Here is a 16,542-nt window from a genome sequence, read left to right as displayed (position 1 = left end):
TCCCATGGACGGAGGAGCCTGGTGGGCTGCAGTCCATGGGGTTGCTAAGAGTCGGGCACAACTGAGTGACTTCACTTTCACTTCTCACTCTCATGCTTTGGAGAAGGAAATGGCAACCCACTCCAGTGTTCTTGCCTGGAGAATCCCAGGGACAGGGGAGCCTGGTGGGCTGCCATCTCTGGGGTCGCACAGAGCCGGACATGACTGAAGCGACTTAGCAGCAGCAGCAGCAGCAGCAGCAGAGCCCTTGGGAAGGTCCTGTAACAAAGTCCTGTCTGAGTCTTGTGTCTCCTGGTGCTTTAAAAGTGAAAGAGGGACTTTCCTGGTGGTCCATTGGTTAAGACTCTTTTCTTCCAATGCAGGGGACATGAGTTCCATCCCTAGTTGGGGAACTAAGATCCTACATGCTGTTAGCTGTGACCAAAATATAAAAAAATTTTAAAAACAAATAAAAATAGCCGTGGAAGAGACACCGAGGATTACCCAGACCTTCGCTAACCTCCCCTCCCCACTTCCTCCTCAGCCTGTCCCTTAGAATCATGCCTCTGTGACAAAGACAAGAGGCTGAGGTTTGGGGTCTGCAGAGGCCTGGGTTGGGAGCTGAGTGCAGACTGTGAACGTGTTATTTCTCAGGATGTCATCGATGGCTCTGACCACAGCTCGGCCCTGCAGCTCACCAACCTGGTGGAAGGCGTCTACACTTTCCACCTGCGAGTTACTGATGGTCAGGGGGCCTCAGACACGGACACCGCCACAGTGGAAGTGCGGCCAGGTGTGCGCTGGGCTTCTGGGCCTGCGTTTGTAGGGCTGGCCTGTGAGCCGGGGTCGGGCGGGGGGGGCGGGGGGGGGGGCGGGGTCTGCCTTTGGGGCTCTTTGCAGGTGGCAGTGGAACCCAGTGTGGGAGGCCAGGCCCACCTGTGGTTTTCTCTACATGTGGTCATCTACCCCCCAACAGATCCAGCCTCTGAACTCTTAGGGAGAACTGGGCCTGACAGCAAGACTTCTTGGTCACTTTGGTTTTCCTACCAGAAGACAAAGAGGTCTTTCAAAGACAAAAGACCTCGTGAGGTGTACATGAGGGCTTCAATCCTGGGAGCGCCAGGAGGGCAGCTCCAGTGAGGTGGCCACACCGAGCCCCGGCATGAACTAGGCTGGGCCCACAGCCCTCAGGGACTGAGTTATCTTTCTGCATCAGGGGAGGTGTGTGAGGTCCCAGAACATTAAGTGAGCCCCAAGGCTGACTAAGCACACCTGTCTATCATCTGGAGAAAAATTAGTAGACAGCGAGCTGATATAAAACAGGGAAGAAGTCCTCACAGATAGTGGCCTCCGTGGTTTTTGGGAGAATTGACCTGAGCCATAGAACCCAAGCGTAGAACTCAACACAGGGGTGACTTAAAGCCCTGTGACTCTTGTGTAGGCCTTGCGCCTCCTGCTATCAAGCCTGGGGTTTTCAAGTGGAAACAAAGCCTGTGTCTTCTCATTTCCCCAGACCCAAAGAAGGGCGGCCTGGTGGAGCTGATCCTGCAGGTCGGCGTTGGGCAGCTGACGGAGCAGCACAAGGACACCCTCGTGAGGCAGCTGGCGGCGCTGCTGAACGTGCTGGACTCAGACATCAGGGTTCAGAAGATTCAGGCCCACTCAGACCTCAGGTGTGAGCCGCACAGTCCAGTCTGATGGTGTTCGGCTCCCCTCTCGTTCTGTGTCTTTGCATACACGTTTATCCCATTCGTATTCTTTTTTTTTTTCCTCAAAGGGCAGCAGCAAGGGCATGATTGTAGAGGTCCTTCCCGCAAGGCTCAGTAAATGTTTGCTGATTGAGAATGTTCTGACTGAAGGAGTTAGGGACCATCAGAGGGAGCTGGGTTTTAGTTCTGGTATCAACAGAGGGCATGCAAATGGTCTGAGGCATGCACGGGGCATGTCTCATAGCCAGATTCCATTCCTGCCTCATGTTCATGGGGCTGAGACTTCTCCCACTCTGAGAGGACCTTGGATTACTACTTTCCTCATAGCTCAGTTGGTAAATCATCTGCCTGCAATGCAGGAAACCCAGGCTCGATTCCTGGGTTGGGAAGATACCCTGGAGAAGGAAATGGCAACCCACTCCAATATTCTTGCCTGGAGAATCCCATGGACAGAGGGGCCTGGCAGGCTACAGTTCATGGGGTCCCAGAGTTGGACACGACTTAGTAACTAAACTACCAACCCCCTCCTGAGGGTCTGTAAGGTTCAACCTCTGCATTGATTTCTTACAGGATTTATCATTTTAATTGAATTTTAAAAAAACCTTTATATACCTAATTTGTGGTATGATTTTTATGGCAACATTTGGAGAGTAATATAGATTTGAATAGAAATTTCTCCAAAGATGATATACAAGTGGCTAATGAGCATCATTAGTTAGTAGGGAAATGCAAATCAGAATCACGTGGAGATACCACTTCATACCCACAAGGATGGCTTTAATCCAGAAGAGACTGTAACAAATGTTGGCAAGTATATGGAGAAATTGGAACACCCATATATTGCCAGTAGGAATGTGAAATGATGCAACCACTGAGGGAAACACTTTCACAGTTTTTCAAAATGCTAAACATAGAATTACCATATGATTCAGTAATTCCACTCCTAAATATATATGCACGAGAAATGATACACATATGTCCATACAAAATCCAGGACGTGGACATTCACAATGGTGTTATTCGTATGGCCCGAAAGTAGATACAGCCCAAATGTCATCGACTGATAAGTGGATCAGTTCAGTTCAGTTCACTCACTCAGTCGTGTCTGACTCTTTGCGACCCCATGAATCGCAGCACACCAGGCCTCCCTGTCCATCACCAACTCCCGGAGTTCACTCAGACTCGCGTCCATCGAGTCCGTGATGCCATCCAGCCATCTCACCCTCTGTCATCCCCTTCTTCTCCTGCCCTCAATCCCTCCCAGCATGAGGGTCTTTTCCAATGAGTCAACTCTTTGCATGAGGTGGCCAAAGTACTGGAGTTTCAGCTTTAGCATCATTCCTTCCAAAGAAATCCCAGGGTTGATCTCCTTCAGAATGGACTGGTTGGATCTCTTTGCAGTCCAAGGGACTCTCAAGAGTCTTCTCCAACACCACAGTTCAGAAGCATCAATTCTTCAGCGCTCAGATTTATTCACAGTCCAATAAGTGGATAAATGATATCTATTCATGCTGCTGCTAAGTCGCTTCAGTCATGTCCGACTCTGTGCGACCCCATAGACAGAAGCCCGCCAGGCTCCCCCGTCCCTGGGATTCTCCAGGCAAGAACACTGGAGTGGGTTGCCATTTCCTTCTCCAGTGCATGAAAGTGAAAAGTGAAAGGAAAGTCTCTCAGTCGTGTCTGACTCTTAGCGACCCCATGGACTACAGCCTACCAGGCTCCTCTGTCCATGGGATTTTCCAGGCAAGAGTACTGGAGTGGGGTGCCATTGCCTTCTCCGATCTATTTATACAATGGAATAATAGTGGGCATTTTGAAGGAGGGGGATATACATGCTACAACTTGGATGAACTGTGAACACATTATACAAAGTGGAAGAAGCCAGGCACAAAATGCCTCATACATATTGCGTGTATATCAAAAGTCCAGAATAATCAAATCCACAGAGACTGAAAATAGATTAGTAGTTGGCAGGAGCTGGAGTCCTGGGAATGATTGCTGATGGGTGTGGAGTTTCTGTGATGATGGAAATGTTCTGGAAATGCACTACTTTGTGAATATGCTAAAGGACACTGAGACACACACTTACTTTAGAACAGTGACTTTTATCGTAAGTATATCATATCTCAGTGAAAAGGTAAAAATGAAGATGCATCTGAAGGTTCTCATGTTGTGTGTGGTTGTGCCTGTTTGTACACATTGCTCTGGGGCCCCCCCAGGTGCCTGCCAAAGCAGGAGATGTAAGAGATGCAGGTTCGATCCCTGGGTCAGGAAGATGCCCTGGAAGAGGGCATGGCAACCCACTCCAGTATTCTTGCCAGGAGAATCCCCATGGACAGAGGAGCCTGGCGGGCTACAGTTCATGGGGTAGTAGAGTCAGATATGACTGAGTGACTTAGCATGCATGCAGTCACACATTGCTCCATTTATCTGAGGATCTGCCCCTCATCAGTTGAATTCTGGGACCAAAGAGCCTTTATTTGTGAAGAGAAGCCGATCAACTCCTTGCCCCCCAGGATACACCTGTGTCCTTGCCAGGCCGCGGAGCTGTGGCCGCCTGCCTTCTCAGCAGGTCCCATGGCTGGAGTGGATATGTCACACCGGGCACTGGCTAACCATGTGGCTGGCCCCTCTCTGTCTCCTCTGCAGCACCGTGATTGTGTTTTACGTACAGACTGGGCCACCTTTCAAGGTCCTCAAAGCTGCCGAAGTGGCCCGAAATCTACACAGGCGGCTCTCAAAGGAAAAGGCTGATTTCTTGCTTTTCAAAGTCTTGAGGATTGACACAGCAGGTATGCCCCCTATCAGAAATATCTTTATTTTCAGAGGTCAAGTAATGTAAATATATAATTGTTGTATATTCAGAATTGGATTCCACTGGGCTAGACATAAGGCTTCCCAGGTGGCTCAGTGGTAAAGAATCTGCCTGGAATCCAGGAGACCCGTGTTCAATCCCTGGGTTGAGAAGACCCCCCCTGGAGAAGGGAATGACTACCCATTCTAGTATTCTTGGCTTGAGAATCCCATGGACAGAGGAGCCTGATGGGCTATAGTCCATGGGGTCCCAGAGTTGGACACGACTGAGTGACTAACACTATGCAGTAGACATGCCATCCAATTAAATGCAATGGTAATATCACAGAAACATAAGTAACTACCCAGATTAAAGGAAAAGATTTCTTGGAGGAGGTGAAATATGATTTGATTCCAATATGGCAGGACTATAGCCAGGTCTCATAGTCTTTTTTAAATTAAGTGGAAATCAAGTTCAGTATTTAATTATCTTTCTAATTAATTTCTCCATGTCAACTTCTATGGGAATATTCTAAAAGAATCAGATTTGCTAATCAGGGCTACATTTTGCTGGCACAGAAAGAAGACGTGTGGACAGCTTCACTTTAGCATCCAGGGATTTGTTTTGCATTTATTTCTTAAGTCGGTTTCCTGCAACACACATTTGTCGACTGTTCTTTCTCTTTGAGGGAACCTGGAGAGAAACAAGTCATGGTTCGTTTCTAAAACTATAGTCTCACGCACTGGTCATTGTTGGAAATTTCGGACTTAAACAGTCAGAATGTTGTTAAAGACAGAGAAGTATTAATGGCTGGAAAATTGATTGACCTGGGACATTGTGGCTTAGGTTGTGAATATGTAGATTATTGGGAATTTTGTTATTCTTTAGTTGCTAAGTCATGTCCAACTCTTTGCGACCCCATGGACTGTAGCCCTCCAGGCTCTTGTCCGTGGGATTTCCCAGGCTAGAATACTGAAGTAGGCTGACATTTCTTTCCCCAGTGACCTTCCTGACCCAGAGATTGAACCGGTGCCTCCTGCGTTGCAGGTGGATTCTTCACTGCTGAGCCATCAGGAAAAGTAAAATTGTTAGTCATGCAGTCATGTCTGACTTTTTGGGATCCCATGGACTATAGCCCGCCAAGCTCCTCTGTCTGTGGGATTCTCCAGGCAAGAATACTGGAATGGGTAGTCATTCCCTTCTCCAGGGCATCTTCCCAACCCAGAGATCAAACCCAGGTCTCCTGCATTGCAGGTTAATCCTTTACCATCCGAGTCACCAGGGAAGCCCATTGGAAATTTAAGATAGCTTATAGTGCCTTCCAGTGGGACCTCTTTTCCCAACCGCTTGCTTGCTGCCTCTTCCTGGTACCAAATCCATTCACGTGTGTGGATAGAAATGTAGTCTTTATCCCAGGTCTCTGTCCCCACCTTCCCAGGGACATGAATACCTTATTATGTTAAAAGGATCATTTCAGTAGACACTGGGGACCGTGATAATATTTGGATAGTAAAATTTAATTTGTCTCAGATGTGGCTCTAACCACAGTTGACTTTTTTTATAATGTGGAGTAAGTTAATTTTTAAGAACTTTTTTCTTGCTACAGAAGTAATCCTTGTTTATTGGAGGAAATTTGGGATACACAAGAAGACAAAAAACTAGAATAATCCTAGAATAATCCTCTAGATTCTAGAGTCCAGAATTCCCACCATTCAAAGATAACTTTTGTTAACAATTTGATGTTTTTCCTTCTAGTTTCCCCATCTCTAGACACATGTAATGCAATCAGGATAATTTGATACATATTTTTAAGTCTGCTTTTTTAACTTCAAACCATATTATGATCATTTTCTCAAATCTTTTAGAATTTATCCCTCAGTAAGATATTCGTGGTCACATAGTACTCCATCCTGGATGTGTTCCACGGTTTATACAACTAATTCTGTACTCGCAGACTGTCAGGTTGATTTTAAGCCTTCAAGTTTGCAGTCATTTGTTACAGCAGCAATTGGAAACCAATGCGGAGAGAGTATTCCCTGGTGGCTCAGACGGTAAAGAATCTGCCTGTAACACAGGAGACCTGAGTTCAATCCCTGGGTCAGGAAGATTCCCTGAAGGAAATGGCAACCCATTCTAGTGTTCTTGCTTGGAGGACCCCAGGGACAGAGGAGCCTGGTGGGCTACAGTCCATGGGGTCACAAAGAGTCAAACATGACTGAGCAGCTGAGCACCCACATACACAATGTAGATAAATGTTTGTGCACCTCCCCAATCATTTTCACTGGATAAATCATTAGAATTTATCATCCTTGGGCCAGAGGGTGCTGCATTTCCGCTACATGTTTAAGGCTTTTGTTTCACAGTGCAGGTGTTCACATGTTTCTGCCATTCACTTCCCAATGAGATTGTCAGTATGAGAGACGATCCCTGGACCACTGTCCATACCGTAAGAGGCACTTGACTCAACAAGGTGCCTCGCTTCTCTCTATGGAAGAAAAAGACACAGCTGAAGCCAGGGAGCCTCCTTTGCTCCATGATGACCTCTGCCTCACTCGCCTCCTTGCAGGATGCCTTCTGAAGTGTTCTGGCCACGGTCACTGTGACCCCATCACAAAGCGCTGTATTTGCTCCCAGCTGTGGATGGAGAACCTGATCCAGCGTTATATCCGGGATGGGGAAAGCAACTGTGGTGAGTCCTGGCATGGTGGGTGGCTCCGGGTGAGGAAGCTTCAGACAACTCATTCTGACCTGTCAGAAAGACCTGCCTGACTGTACAGCTGTAAATTCATCCCTTTTCTCACCCAAAGCCCATTGAACCAGCTCATGTGGTGGTGGCTCAAGATATTCCCACAGTTCACCTTGAGGGTGTGTTTAAGACTTTTCCTTAAAACTTCCTGCTGAGGAAATCCACCTCGGCACAGCAGATGTAGCCAATCAATGCTGAGAAGGTCGCTTTGGGCTACATGGACCCTATGTCCAGACTGTACCTGCCTTGGCTTGAACTGAGTGTGACCTTCTGGAGAAGTGGCCCCTGGTGTGGACCTGGCTGGAATCAGATGAGCAAGAAAGTTGACCCACTCACCAGACTGTCTGCTCAAGCAGGCTCCAAACATTGGAGCCACCATCTCAGCCAGCGTCGGCCTGAGCCACCGCCTATCTCTTCTGAGGAGGAAACTGTGTTTTAATGCCAGTCTGCCTCTAAGAGTCATTTTGTCTTCTTGGGGATGCAGATGGACATAATTGGCAGAAAAATTGGGACAAGCTCCCTGCCGAATTATGTTCCTGTTTCTACTTCTTAAGAATTTGAAAATAACCAGCCCTTGAATCATTATTCCAAGTAGTGTAACGTTTAATGGAGTTAAACCTTGTGTCTTTGCTCCATTGGTTTCTCTCTCCCTGGGTGGTTGCAAAGCTTTTTGCACTGGATTTTTGTAAGGATGTGGAAGAAGTGAAGTGAAGAGGAAATCGTTTCTGAATGACTGTCGGGCTCTATGATAAGTATCTTCCTGTCCCAGGCAGCCATACAAATAAACACCTTATTTGCTTTATTGAAACCAGACCAGAACCAGTTTTGAGGTTCTGTATTTCTGGAATGAATGTTTTGGTGTGCCTTACTTGGGTGTTTAAGAAGCCTTCGTAATTGATGGGTTTATTTTTTTCAGTTTCTTCTGAACCAGTTGGACAAATGTAGGATGGTTTTAAGTTGGTCTTGATTTGTTAGTATTTTACCAGCCCCTGCAGCCAGCCTGGTGAGGTGGTCACAACAGCACAGATGGCCTTTGCTTGTAAGGATTCAGAAATATTCATTGAGAGTTATTGAAATAAAGCCATTTTGCAAAGGGTATGTAACGTGTCCGCTCTGGTTTTCCTCTTTTTCAGAGTGGAGCGTGTTCTATGTGACAGTTCTGGCTCTCGCTCTCATTGTGCTAACAGGGGCTTTAACATGGCTTTGCATCCGCTGCTCTAAGAGGTACCTGGCATACTTATTTATTTCTTTGAAAAAAAAGATGTAGGTTTAAGGGCTGTTGCTTGGGTTTGTGAAACTGCTCAACTTTTGACAATCCCTCTTTTTATGAAGAGAGACTCGACTTTAAAACCACATGATAATACGTTCTCCCCCACAAGGGCTTACATGCCTACTAGTTAAATGGAATAATACTAGAGGCAACTTTTTTTTTCATTGAAGCTGTCATATTTTCTAGAAGATTCAATGCTTCTGTATCAAATCGAATCCTCTTTTCTACCAGTCTCATGTTACTAGAACACTAATCCACTCTCATTAGAGAAAGGAATTCTAGAATATACTGATCCAAACGGGAGGTTTTCATTAGTTTTCATCTGTGAAGCAACAAATCTACCTGAATTCTTTTTCCTAAATGCAAAACTTTAGGTGGGACCATCACCAAAGAGAAGTTTTGCTTTAGGTTTTTCCTTCTTTTTTTTTTTTTTTTCCCATGAAGCTGACTGCTGAGGAGCCCCAGACTTACCTTATGGTCTGAACCTTCCAGAACCCCATGCCCAACCCTCTGTGAGGACATTCATACGAATAATGATTACTCAAGTCCTTAGAAGGCAGCATTACATCCACTTTCCTACATGGAACTCTATGAATGCTCTCCGAAGAAGATTTGATAAACAAAACATAATGTTATACCGTAATAATAGTTATTTTTCAGAGATCACTTATCAATTTTTGTAGTTTTATTTGTGATTACTTTCCCAAAGGTCGAACCAGTGAACCAGTGCATAGGAAGAGGTACTTAGCGGCCTCTATCACATTACCTTTTCCCAGAACCATCTGGGATGAAGGTCACCCTGCTGTGCTTGGCTTTCAAAATTCTACAGCTTTGTGACATTTGTATCAAGTAGATGATGATTATGACAAGAGTGACTGGGCATTTATTAAGTACTTGCCATTATAATGAATGCTTCTAAGTGCTTTCTATGTGTTATCTTATTGAGTTTTCCCATCAATCATATGAGAAAGGAACTGTTCTTATTCCCATTTTACAGGTGGGAACTTGCAGTCAAAGAGATGACAATAAATGGCCTCACAGTCACCCAGCTAGTAAACCCAGAGTTGGAAGCCCATGCTCTTAATCATCAAGTTCTCAGAATATTGCCTTTGTTCTCTACAAATCTTAAACCATAGTGTTGATGTGTATTTTCAAATTATCCTCTAAAGCACAGGGTGAAGTCCATAGGATCAGCCTGGGTGTCTTGATGTGTTGTGAAAAAATGAAGGACTGAGTTATTGCTTATTCCTTTGGGAGAATTTATTATAATTTCTGTTGATTTTTTTTTTTTTCTGATTGCTAGTTATGTCATCTTATCATTCTTGCCTGTTTCAACATCCCAGGGTAGTATAGGTTCAGGGGGAAACTTATTCATCCAGGTTTTTCTGAGGAAGGAATTCCTCATGGAGAAAAGCTTGCTGGGCCAACACACAGAGTTGCTGGAAAGGTCCCTGCACCTCAGCTTGAGGCTTGGGTGAGAGCCTGCTGCTGCTGCTGCTAAGTCACTTCAGTCGTGTCCGACTCTGTGCGACCCCATAGATGGCCTCCTACCAGGCTCCTCTGTCCCTGGGATTCTCCAGGCAAGAACACTGGAGTGGGTTTCCATTTCCTTCTCCAACGCATGAAAGTGAAAAGTGAAAGTGAAATCGCTCAGTCGTTTCCGATTCTTAGCGACCCCATGGACTGCAGCCCACCATGGACGGAGGAGCCTGCAGTCAGGTGATAACAGCAGTGCTGCTCCGACATGTGTTTCTCCAGGATGCATGGCACAAATAAGAAGAGACTCACAGACTTAGAGTACGGACTTATGTTTGTCTGGGGGAAGGATGAGGGGAGAAAGATCGTTAGGGACTTTGGAATGGACAGGTACACACTGCTGTATTTAAAATGGATAACCAGCAAGGTCCTACTGGACAGCACCTGGAACTCTGCTCGGTGTTATAGGGCAGCCTCGATAGGATGGAAGTTTAGGAGAGGATGGATCCATGTGTATGTATGGCTGAGTCCCTTCGCTATTCACCTGAAACTATCACAAAAGTGTTCATTGGTTGGGGCAGTGGTAAAGAATCCACCTACTACTGCAGGAGACGCAGATGCAGGCTTAATCCCTGGGTCAGGAAGATCCCCTGGAGAAGGAAATGGCAACCCACTCCAGTATTCTTGCCCGGAGAAACCCATGGACAGAGAAGCCTGGCCAGCTACAGTCCATGGGGTCACAAAAGAGTTGGACACGACTTTGCGACTAAATAACAGAAATATCAAATAAAAAGTTAAAAAAAAAAAAAAAGGTACATGATGTATGTCAGATTCACCAAACCCAGATTTGGCTGTGACACACATCATTAATAAAGAAGATTGTTTGTGTGTTAGACACTCAGTCGTGTCCTCTGGGCTCCTCTGTCCATGGAATTTCCAGGCAAGAATACTGGAGTGGGTTACTAGTCTCTTGTCCAGGGGATCTTTCCAACTCAGGGCTCAAACCTGGGTCTCCCACATTGCAGACAGATTCTTTGCCATCTGAGCCACCAGGGAAGCCCCACATATCATTAATAAAAGATGCCAATTAATAAAATGAAATAGCATTCTAAAGGCACAGCATTTCCTTTAGTGTCCTCCATGTGTTTTAAATCCTGGATCCCACCTACCTCTCTGAGAATCTGAGTTGACTTTTTTCTTTGTCCTTTTCAGACGAAAAAGGACAAAAATAAGGAAGAAAACAAAGTACACCATCCTGGACAACATGGATGACCAGGAAAGAATAGAGCTGAGGCCCAAATATGGTAAGTCTCCAAGACAGTTTTCCAGTGCCTTGCCAGTGTTTAATCCCGGCGTCTGAGAGTCACTCTGTGAGAACGCAGCTGATAAGTGACGGAGCTTGGGCTCAGGGTCAGGAGTGATTCCACAGTCCCTGTTAACACCCACCGGGGAATCCCAAGCGCCTGCTGCCTCGTAAGTGATGGCTTTGCAGGTGCAGAGCGCAGGGCTCAGTGCTTGGGACCAGAATGATGGATGGCGGAGAGGGAGAATGCTGCTCCCCTCCAGAGGCGTCTGTCCACTTCTCCCTAGGAATCAAGCACCGAAGCACAGAGCACAACTCCAGCCTGATGGTGTCTGAGTCTGAGTTTGACAGCGACCAGGATACAATCTTCAGCCGAGAAAGGATGGAGCAAGGGAATCCGAAGGTTTCCATGAACGGATCCATCAGAAACGGAGCTTCCTTCAGCTATTGCTCAAAGGACAGATAATGGAGCGGTTGGTTGTGAAACAGAAGGACGCCTACAGGAATCCTTTAATCCCAAGAGTCGGTGGGAGTTACAGACAAAACTCACTCTTGTTAGAATAGCGCGTTCCTGTCCTTTCACCCTGGGCTGGAGGTGTGTCCCCATAATTGAAAAGACATGTCTTCTTGGGGTTTTCGAGACACAAAACAGAATGAAAACAATGCTCTTTTCATTGAGATGCTTGTTAGTAGGAGTAAAGGTGGGGTAAGACGCTAAGGTATATGCTTAAAAGAGGTCTGTGTTTTTGTAGCTAACACAGCATTATAGTCCTATGTTAAGAAAAAGATGAATCTGTTTCTGTCTGCAGACCCCTGGGGAAGGTGAGTTCAGTACAGCTGCAGAGAGGACTGACTTCTCTTAGGAGCAGTAATTGCCTTTAAAGATGACTTTCCCAGCGTGGTTTCTGTCATAGGAGTCTTGGAGCCTGAGGTCTGTGTGTATTAAGCTGATTTATCTGCGGTGTGGGTTGCCCTCTGTCCAGCCAGTTTCCTGTGCTAAAGAGACACACGCACAGAGCTGAGGTCTCCTGTTTTGCTGCTTCGAGACAGCCAGCCACCATTTCTGTGCTGTTTCTAGCGAGTAGCTCTAGGAAGTTTGAGAGCTCAGTAAGAATTGTATTCTGAGGACCAGAAGCAACAGAGAGCGAGGTGGGGTTTGCTGACTTGTGGGTTGAAAATCGAAGATAACATTTTAACAGGTTTCCGAGAAAAACAAACTATTGCTGAGGCCTCTCTCAGCTCTAGTTTACAGGAAACAAGAAAAGTGATTAGTAATTCATCAGTGGTTTATCATGTGCAATAGGCCATGCGTTTGGACCTCCACCAATAGGAATAAAGACTCAGCAACTTGGTAATATACACGGTCAGGGATGTGGGCCCCGTGGATGCAGAAGTGGTAAGGGGGAGGGCTGAGTGTATTCTCAAACTCTGAAATACCACCAGTCTTAATGAGAATGGTATGCTTTTGATACTCAGCCCCTGTAGTTACTCTTCCTAATAACTTGACATAGATATCCACTTAATTTGTTTAAAACTGTATTTATTCTGCCATTTTCTACTAAATAGCTTATTTTAAATGTATGAAAAAAAGCATTTCTAATCACAAAGCCACATCCTAGAGCAAGGAACTACAGTGAACTGTAGCCTGAGAACTCAGCTGGCTGCTGATCCTTTGTGATCCACCGTGGTCCTGAGGCTGATGGCCTGGGCGGTGCCCTTGGCGTTCTTTGTGAAGAGATCAGCATGAGAGATGGGGCCCATCGCAGATAGAACCAGGGTTGTGGCGTCAAGCATGACCACATTTAAGCAATATTCTGTTGCACAAGCTTTTGTCACAGGAAAGGGAAACCGGGATTGCTTTGCTATGATTAAGTGGAGAAGCAAGGCCATTAAATCATGAGGTTTAAATCATCAGGACAGGACAATAGAGAAAACAGTTCCCATGGGCCACTGGAAAAAAACGAAGCTTTCCGGTGCTGCTGTTCTCGCTGCTAATATCCATCCTCTTGAGACCGTCTTGTTTTTAATTATCCTGTTTTCTGGGAAATGGCAAAGTAAAAAGCATACAGGTATGATTTTATTTTTAAGCATTTCTTTATGTGTACACTTTCTGTCTAGCCAGCCAGTTCAGTCCTGTTGATGGTGTTAAAAGGAAAATGTGATGCTTTTTACATAAATATTTATCTTCATAAACTTAAAATCTGCCCTACCCAGTGGCCAGTTATATTATCTTTGTGCACAACTGGAAATTTCTGGTACAGAGGATGGCAGCCTAAATATGATGTCGGCAGAGCGCAGTGATGGAGAAGAAGTGATCCTGTGTTAAGTGCTATCTGTGTACATAATATATGTATTTTTCATACTCTATTCATCCTTACAGTCAAGCTGGAAAGGTAGCTATTATTCTCATATTGAACATAATAAAGGCCCAGAGAGTTTAAGTAACTTGCTCACGGTCATGGCCAGTCAGTGGTGGATATAGGAATCGAATGCAGATTTTGTAAGATGCAAGGTCCATGCCTTCCACCCTCCTCCCCTATACACAAAGAACTCCCATGCCCAGTTATTGGAGGGCAAATTCTGGTGTGTCTTTTGGACCACTTGGAAGTTTTGTTCCTAGGACCAAGAATTCCCTCTGTGAAGGGAGCAGAAGGCAAAGGGGGAGAAGACTTCATCTTTTCTGCGGGATCATCCCCGAGGCTGCCCCTCTGGGTGGCTGAGCACTGCTTTTGCCTCTGCTCCCTTTCTGACCCTGTCTCCAGCCCAGCGGGTCTGATCCTTCTGCCACCAGTGGCTCTTGAATCTATGGTGGATCAAACATAAACACCACACCAGCGATCAGAAAGTGAGTCGTCTCTTGTTATCCCACTTCTCATCAGAGGAGCCAAGCGTGAGGTGGAATGCAGCCAGCATTCCTCACTTGTGCACTTTGCATCAAGGGCCTTGGGAAGATGAAGCTCTGCAGGAGCTTAGATGAGCAAAGCAGGGCCCAAGAATGTGGGAGAGGCCAGTGGTAGGGCTCACAAGATGACTATTAGTTGCTGGCTAAAAATATCAATGGTGGAGCATTCAAACCCACAGTATTAAGAGGTCAAGCCTGTGTATGACTAAGGAACCTGCTGAAAAAGACAAAGTGAGGTAAGGAGTAATACCATGTGGCATGCCAACACCACCTCCTTTATGGGCAGAGAGGAGGGGCAGTACCATTCTCTTCTGTGTGTGACCAAACCATCATGGACTTTGGCTGGAGTATTGGTTTTCTTTACTTTGTTTTTTAATGTCTTTTCCCCATGTATTGACAAGGTATCATTTCTAATATAACACTATTAAATGTATGTGCTAATCTGAATAAAGGTGTCTGTATTCTCTGTAATGCGTCCATGCTGTTGTGTGGGTTGGGAGGATATTCATTCTTTATACCTCTGTATAGAGGGATTTCCCAGAGAGGAGGCAGCAGACTGGCCCATGACCTGTTTTCCTGCAGCCAGTGAGTTAACAATGGTTTTTACATTTTTAAATGGGTGAAAAAAAATCATGTTTCTCTGACGCTTGAAACTCACATGGAATTCAGATGTCAGTTCAGTTCAGTCATTCAGTCGTGTCCAACTCTTTGTGACTTATGTACTGCAGCATACCAGGCCTCCCTGTCCATCACCATCTCCTGGAGTTCATTCAAACTCATGCCCATTGAGTCAGTGATGCCATCCAACCATCTCATCCTCTGTCATCCCCTGCTCCTCCTGCCTTCAATCTTTCCCAGCATCAGGGTTTTTCAAATGAGTCAGTTCTTTGCATCAGGTGGCCACAGTATTGGAGTTTCAGCTTCAGCATCAGTCCTTCCAATGGTGTCAGTGTCCCTAAATAAAGTCTTACTGGAACACAAGCACATTCATTCCTTCCTTTGTGCTACAAGAGTAGAAGTGAGTAGTTTAAACAGAGACTGTGTCCTAAGAATATAATGTAATGTAATATAATCCGGCAGAACACCTGAACAATCACTCTTGCCCACTAACCCACTGGGACAGTGGTGTTGTCTGTGGTCTAAATTGTGGCCACTCCTTCCTGGTTAGCTGATAAAATGGATGGATTATAGGTAGATTTACAGACCACCAATTTCCAAACCCACTTCCACTTACTCATAAATAACATACAAATAGAATATAGCCTTTCAATATTCACACCTAGCATGACCAATTTTTTTTCCCACCAGATTTCCCACTAGTTTGATAAAATGAAAATGAAAACCACACTACTTGGCATTTTAATTTGTTGCAAGTTAAGTCAGAGATAAAGAAACTGTAACAGGTGAAAATTTACTGCTGGAAATAGTAGGAAGAAGAAAATACACTTCCAAGCGAAGGCCTAGACTAAGCATGGAACAAACCCACAAATTGAGTGTAAAAAATAAACAGAAACATCAATAGAGTCAGGCTACCAGAAGAGGGCGCTTTCACGCCCTGTGATGATGCAGAGCCGGCCAGGAGGAAGGCCTCTCTTTCCTGATAAGGACTCAGCCAATGAAAAGCCACGAACACTTTAACCCGCCCAACTTCTGTTTCCTCCCCAGAAAAGCATTTTTCTTCTGTTGATGTGCAGGGACTTGACTTGATGCAGCTGGCCATGGTTGCAGATCTCAAGTTACAGTTAGTTCTCTGCTCGTCCTAACTAAACCCATCTTGGCTGGAGCAATATCTGGAAGTTTGTTTCAGGTCACAAGAGGTAAGTGGATCATTTCTCCTAGTAATTTAAAAAATCAAAAGCAGATTAAGAGAATGCATGGAATAAATGGGATGATAAAGGGAGATGGGTATCCAGGAATGCTGTTCTTTTTTCCAAAGAATGCTATTTTTTCTTATTTTGTTCAAAGCCTACTGATGTACCTTGGATTCAGTGAGGCCTACGTGAAAATTTTGAAAATATAAACGAACACTGTATGAAAGTATAAGATATGCTGTCTAAATAATTAACAGTGATTTTATATGAATAGCAGGGTTTCAAAAAATGTCTTCCTCATACATTTCTGTAGCCAAAAAACCCAAACTTTGAAAAAAGTACATAATGGATAACAGTGGCCTGTGTAGCAGAGAGAGATTGGTGAACTTGAGAAAGCTGGAGGATCCTCCTTTCTTAGACAGCCACACCTGCAAACCAGGTAAATTCCAGTTTCATTCAGCAAGCATGTAATTAGCACAAGCCATGGGACAGGCTTAGACTCAGTAAGCCTGTACTCAGTAACCTTAGACTCAGTAGAGTCTAAGCTCCTAC

General features: G+C 45.2%; 2 protein-coding genes across 2 annotated transcripts in view; both read left to right on the top strand.

Annotated features, from left to right (window-relative positions):
* KIAA0319 (KIAA0319 ortholog) overlaps positions 1-11,743 on the top strand; it is a 41,236-nt gene extending 29,493 nt beyond the window's left edge. Inside the window, exons 14-20 of the mRNA XM_052649233.1 lie at positions 634-772; positions 1,493-1,652; positions 4,338-4,480; positions 7,049-7,171; positions 8,362-8,452; positions 11,187-11,278; positions 11,565-11,743. Coding sequence (XP_052505193.1) covers positions 634-772; positions 1,493-1,652; positions 4,338-4,480; positions 7,049-7,171; positions 8,362-8,452; positions 11,187-11,278; positions 11,565-11,743 — 927 coding nt within the window. The remainder of the gene's footprint in view (positions 1-633; positions 773-1,492; positions 1,653-4,337; positions 4,481-7,048; positions 7,172-8,361; positions 8,453-11,186; positions 11,279-11,564) is intronic.
* Positions 1-16,542, top strand: part of TDP2 (tyrosyl-DNA phosphodiesterase 2) — a 276,571-nt gene that overhangs the window by 72,251 nt on the left and 187,778 nt on the right. The window lies entirely within an intron of this gene.

Source organism: Budorcas taxicolor, chromosome 11 (genome assembly GCF_023091745.1).
Source record: "Budorcas taxicolor isolate Tak-1 chromosome 11, Takin1.1, whole genome shotgun sequence".
In the NCBI taxonomy this organism is placed as follows: domain Eukaryota; kingdom Metazoa; phylum Chordata; class Mammalia; order Artiodactyla; family Bovidae; genus Budorcas; species Budorcas taxicolor.
This window is presented reverse-complemented; position numbering and strand designations above follow the sequence as displayed.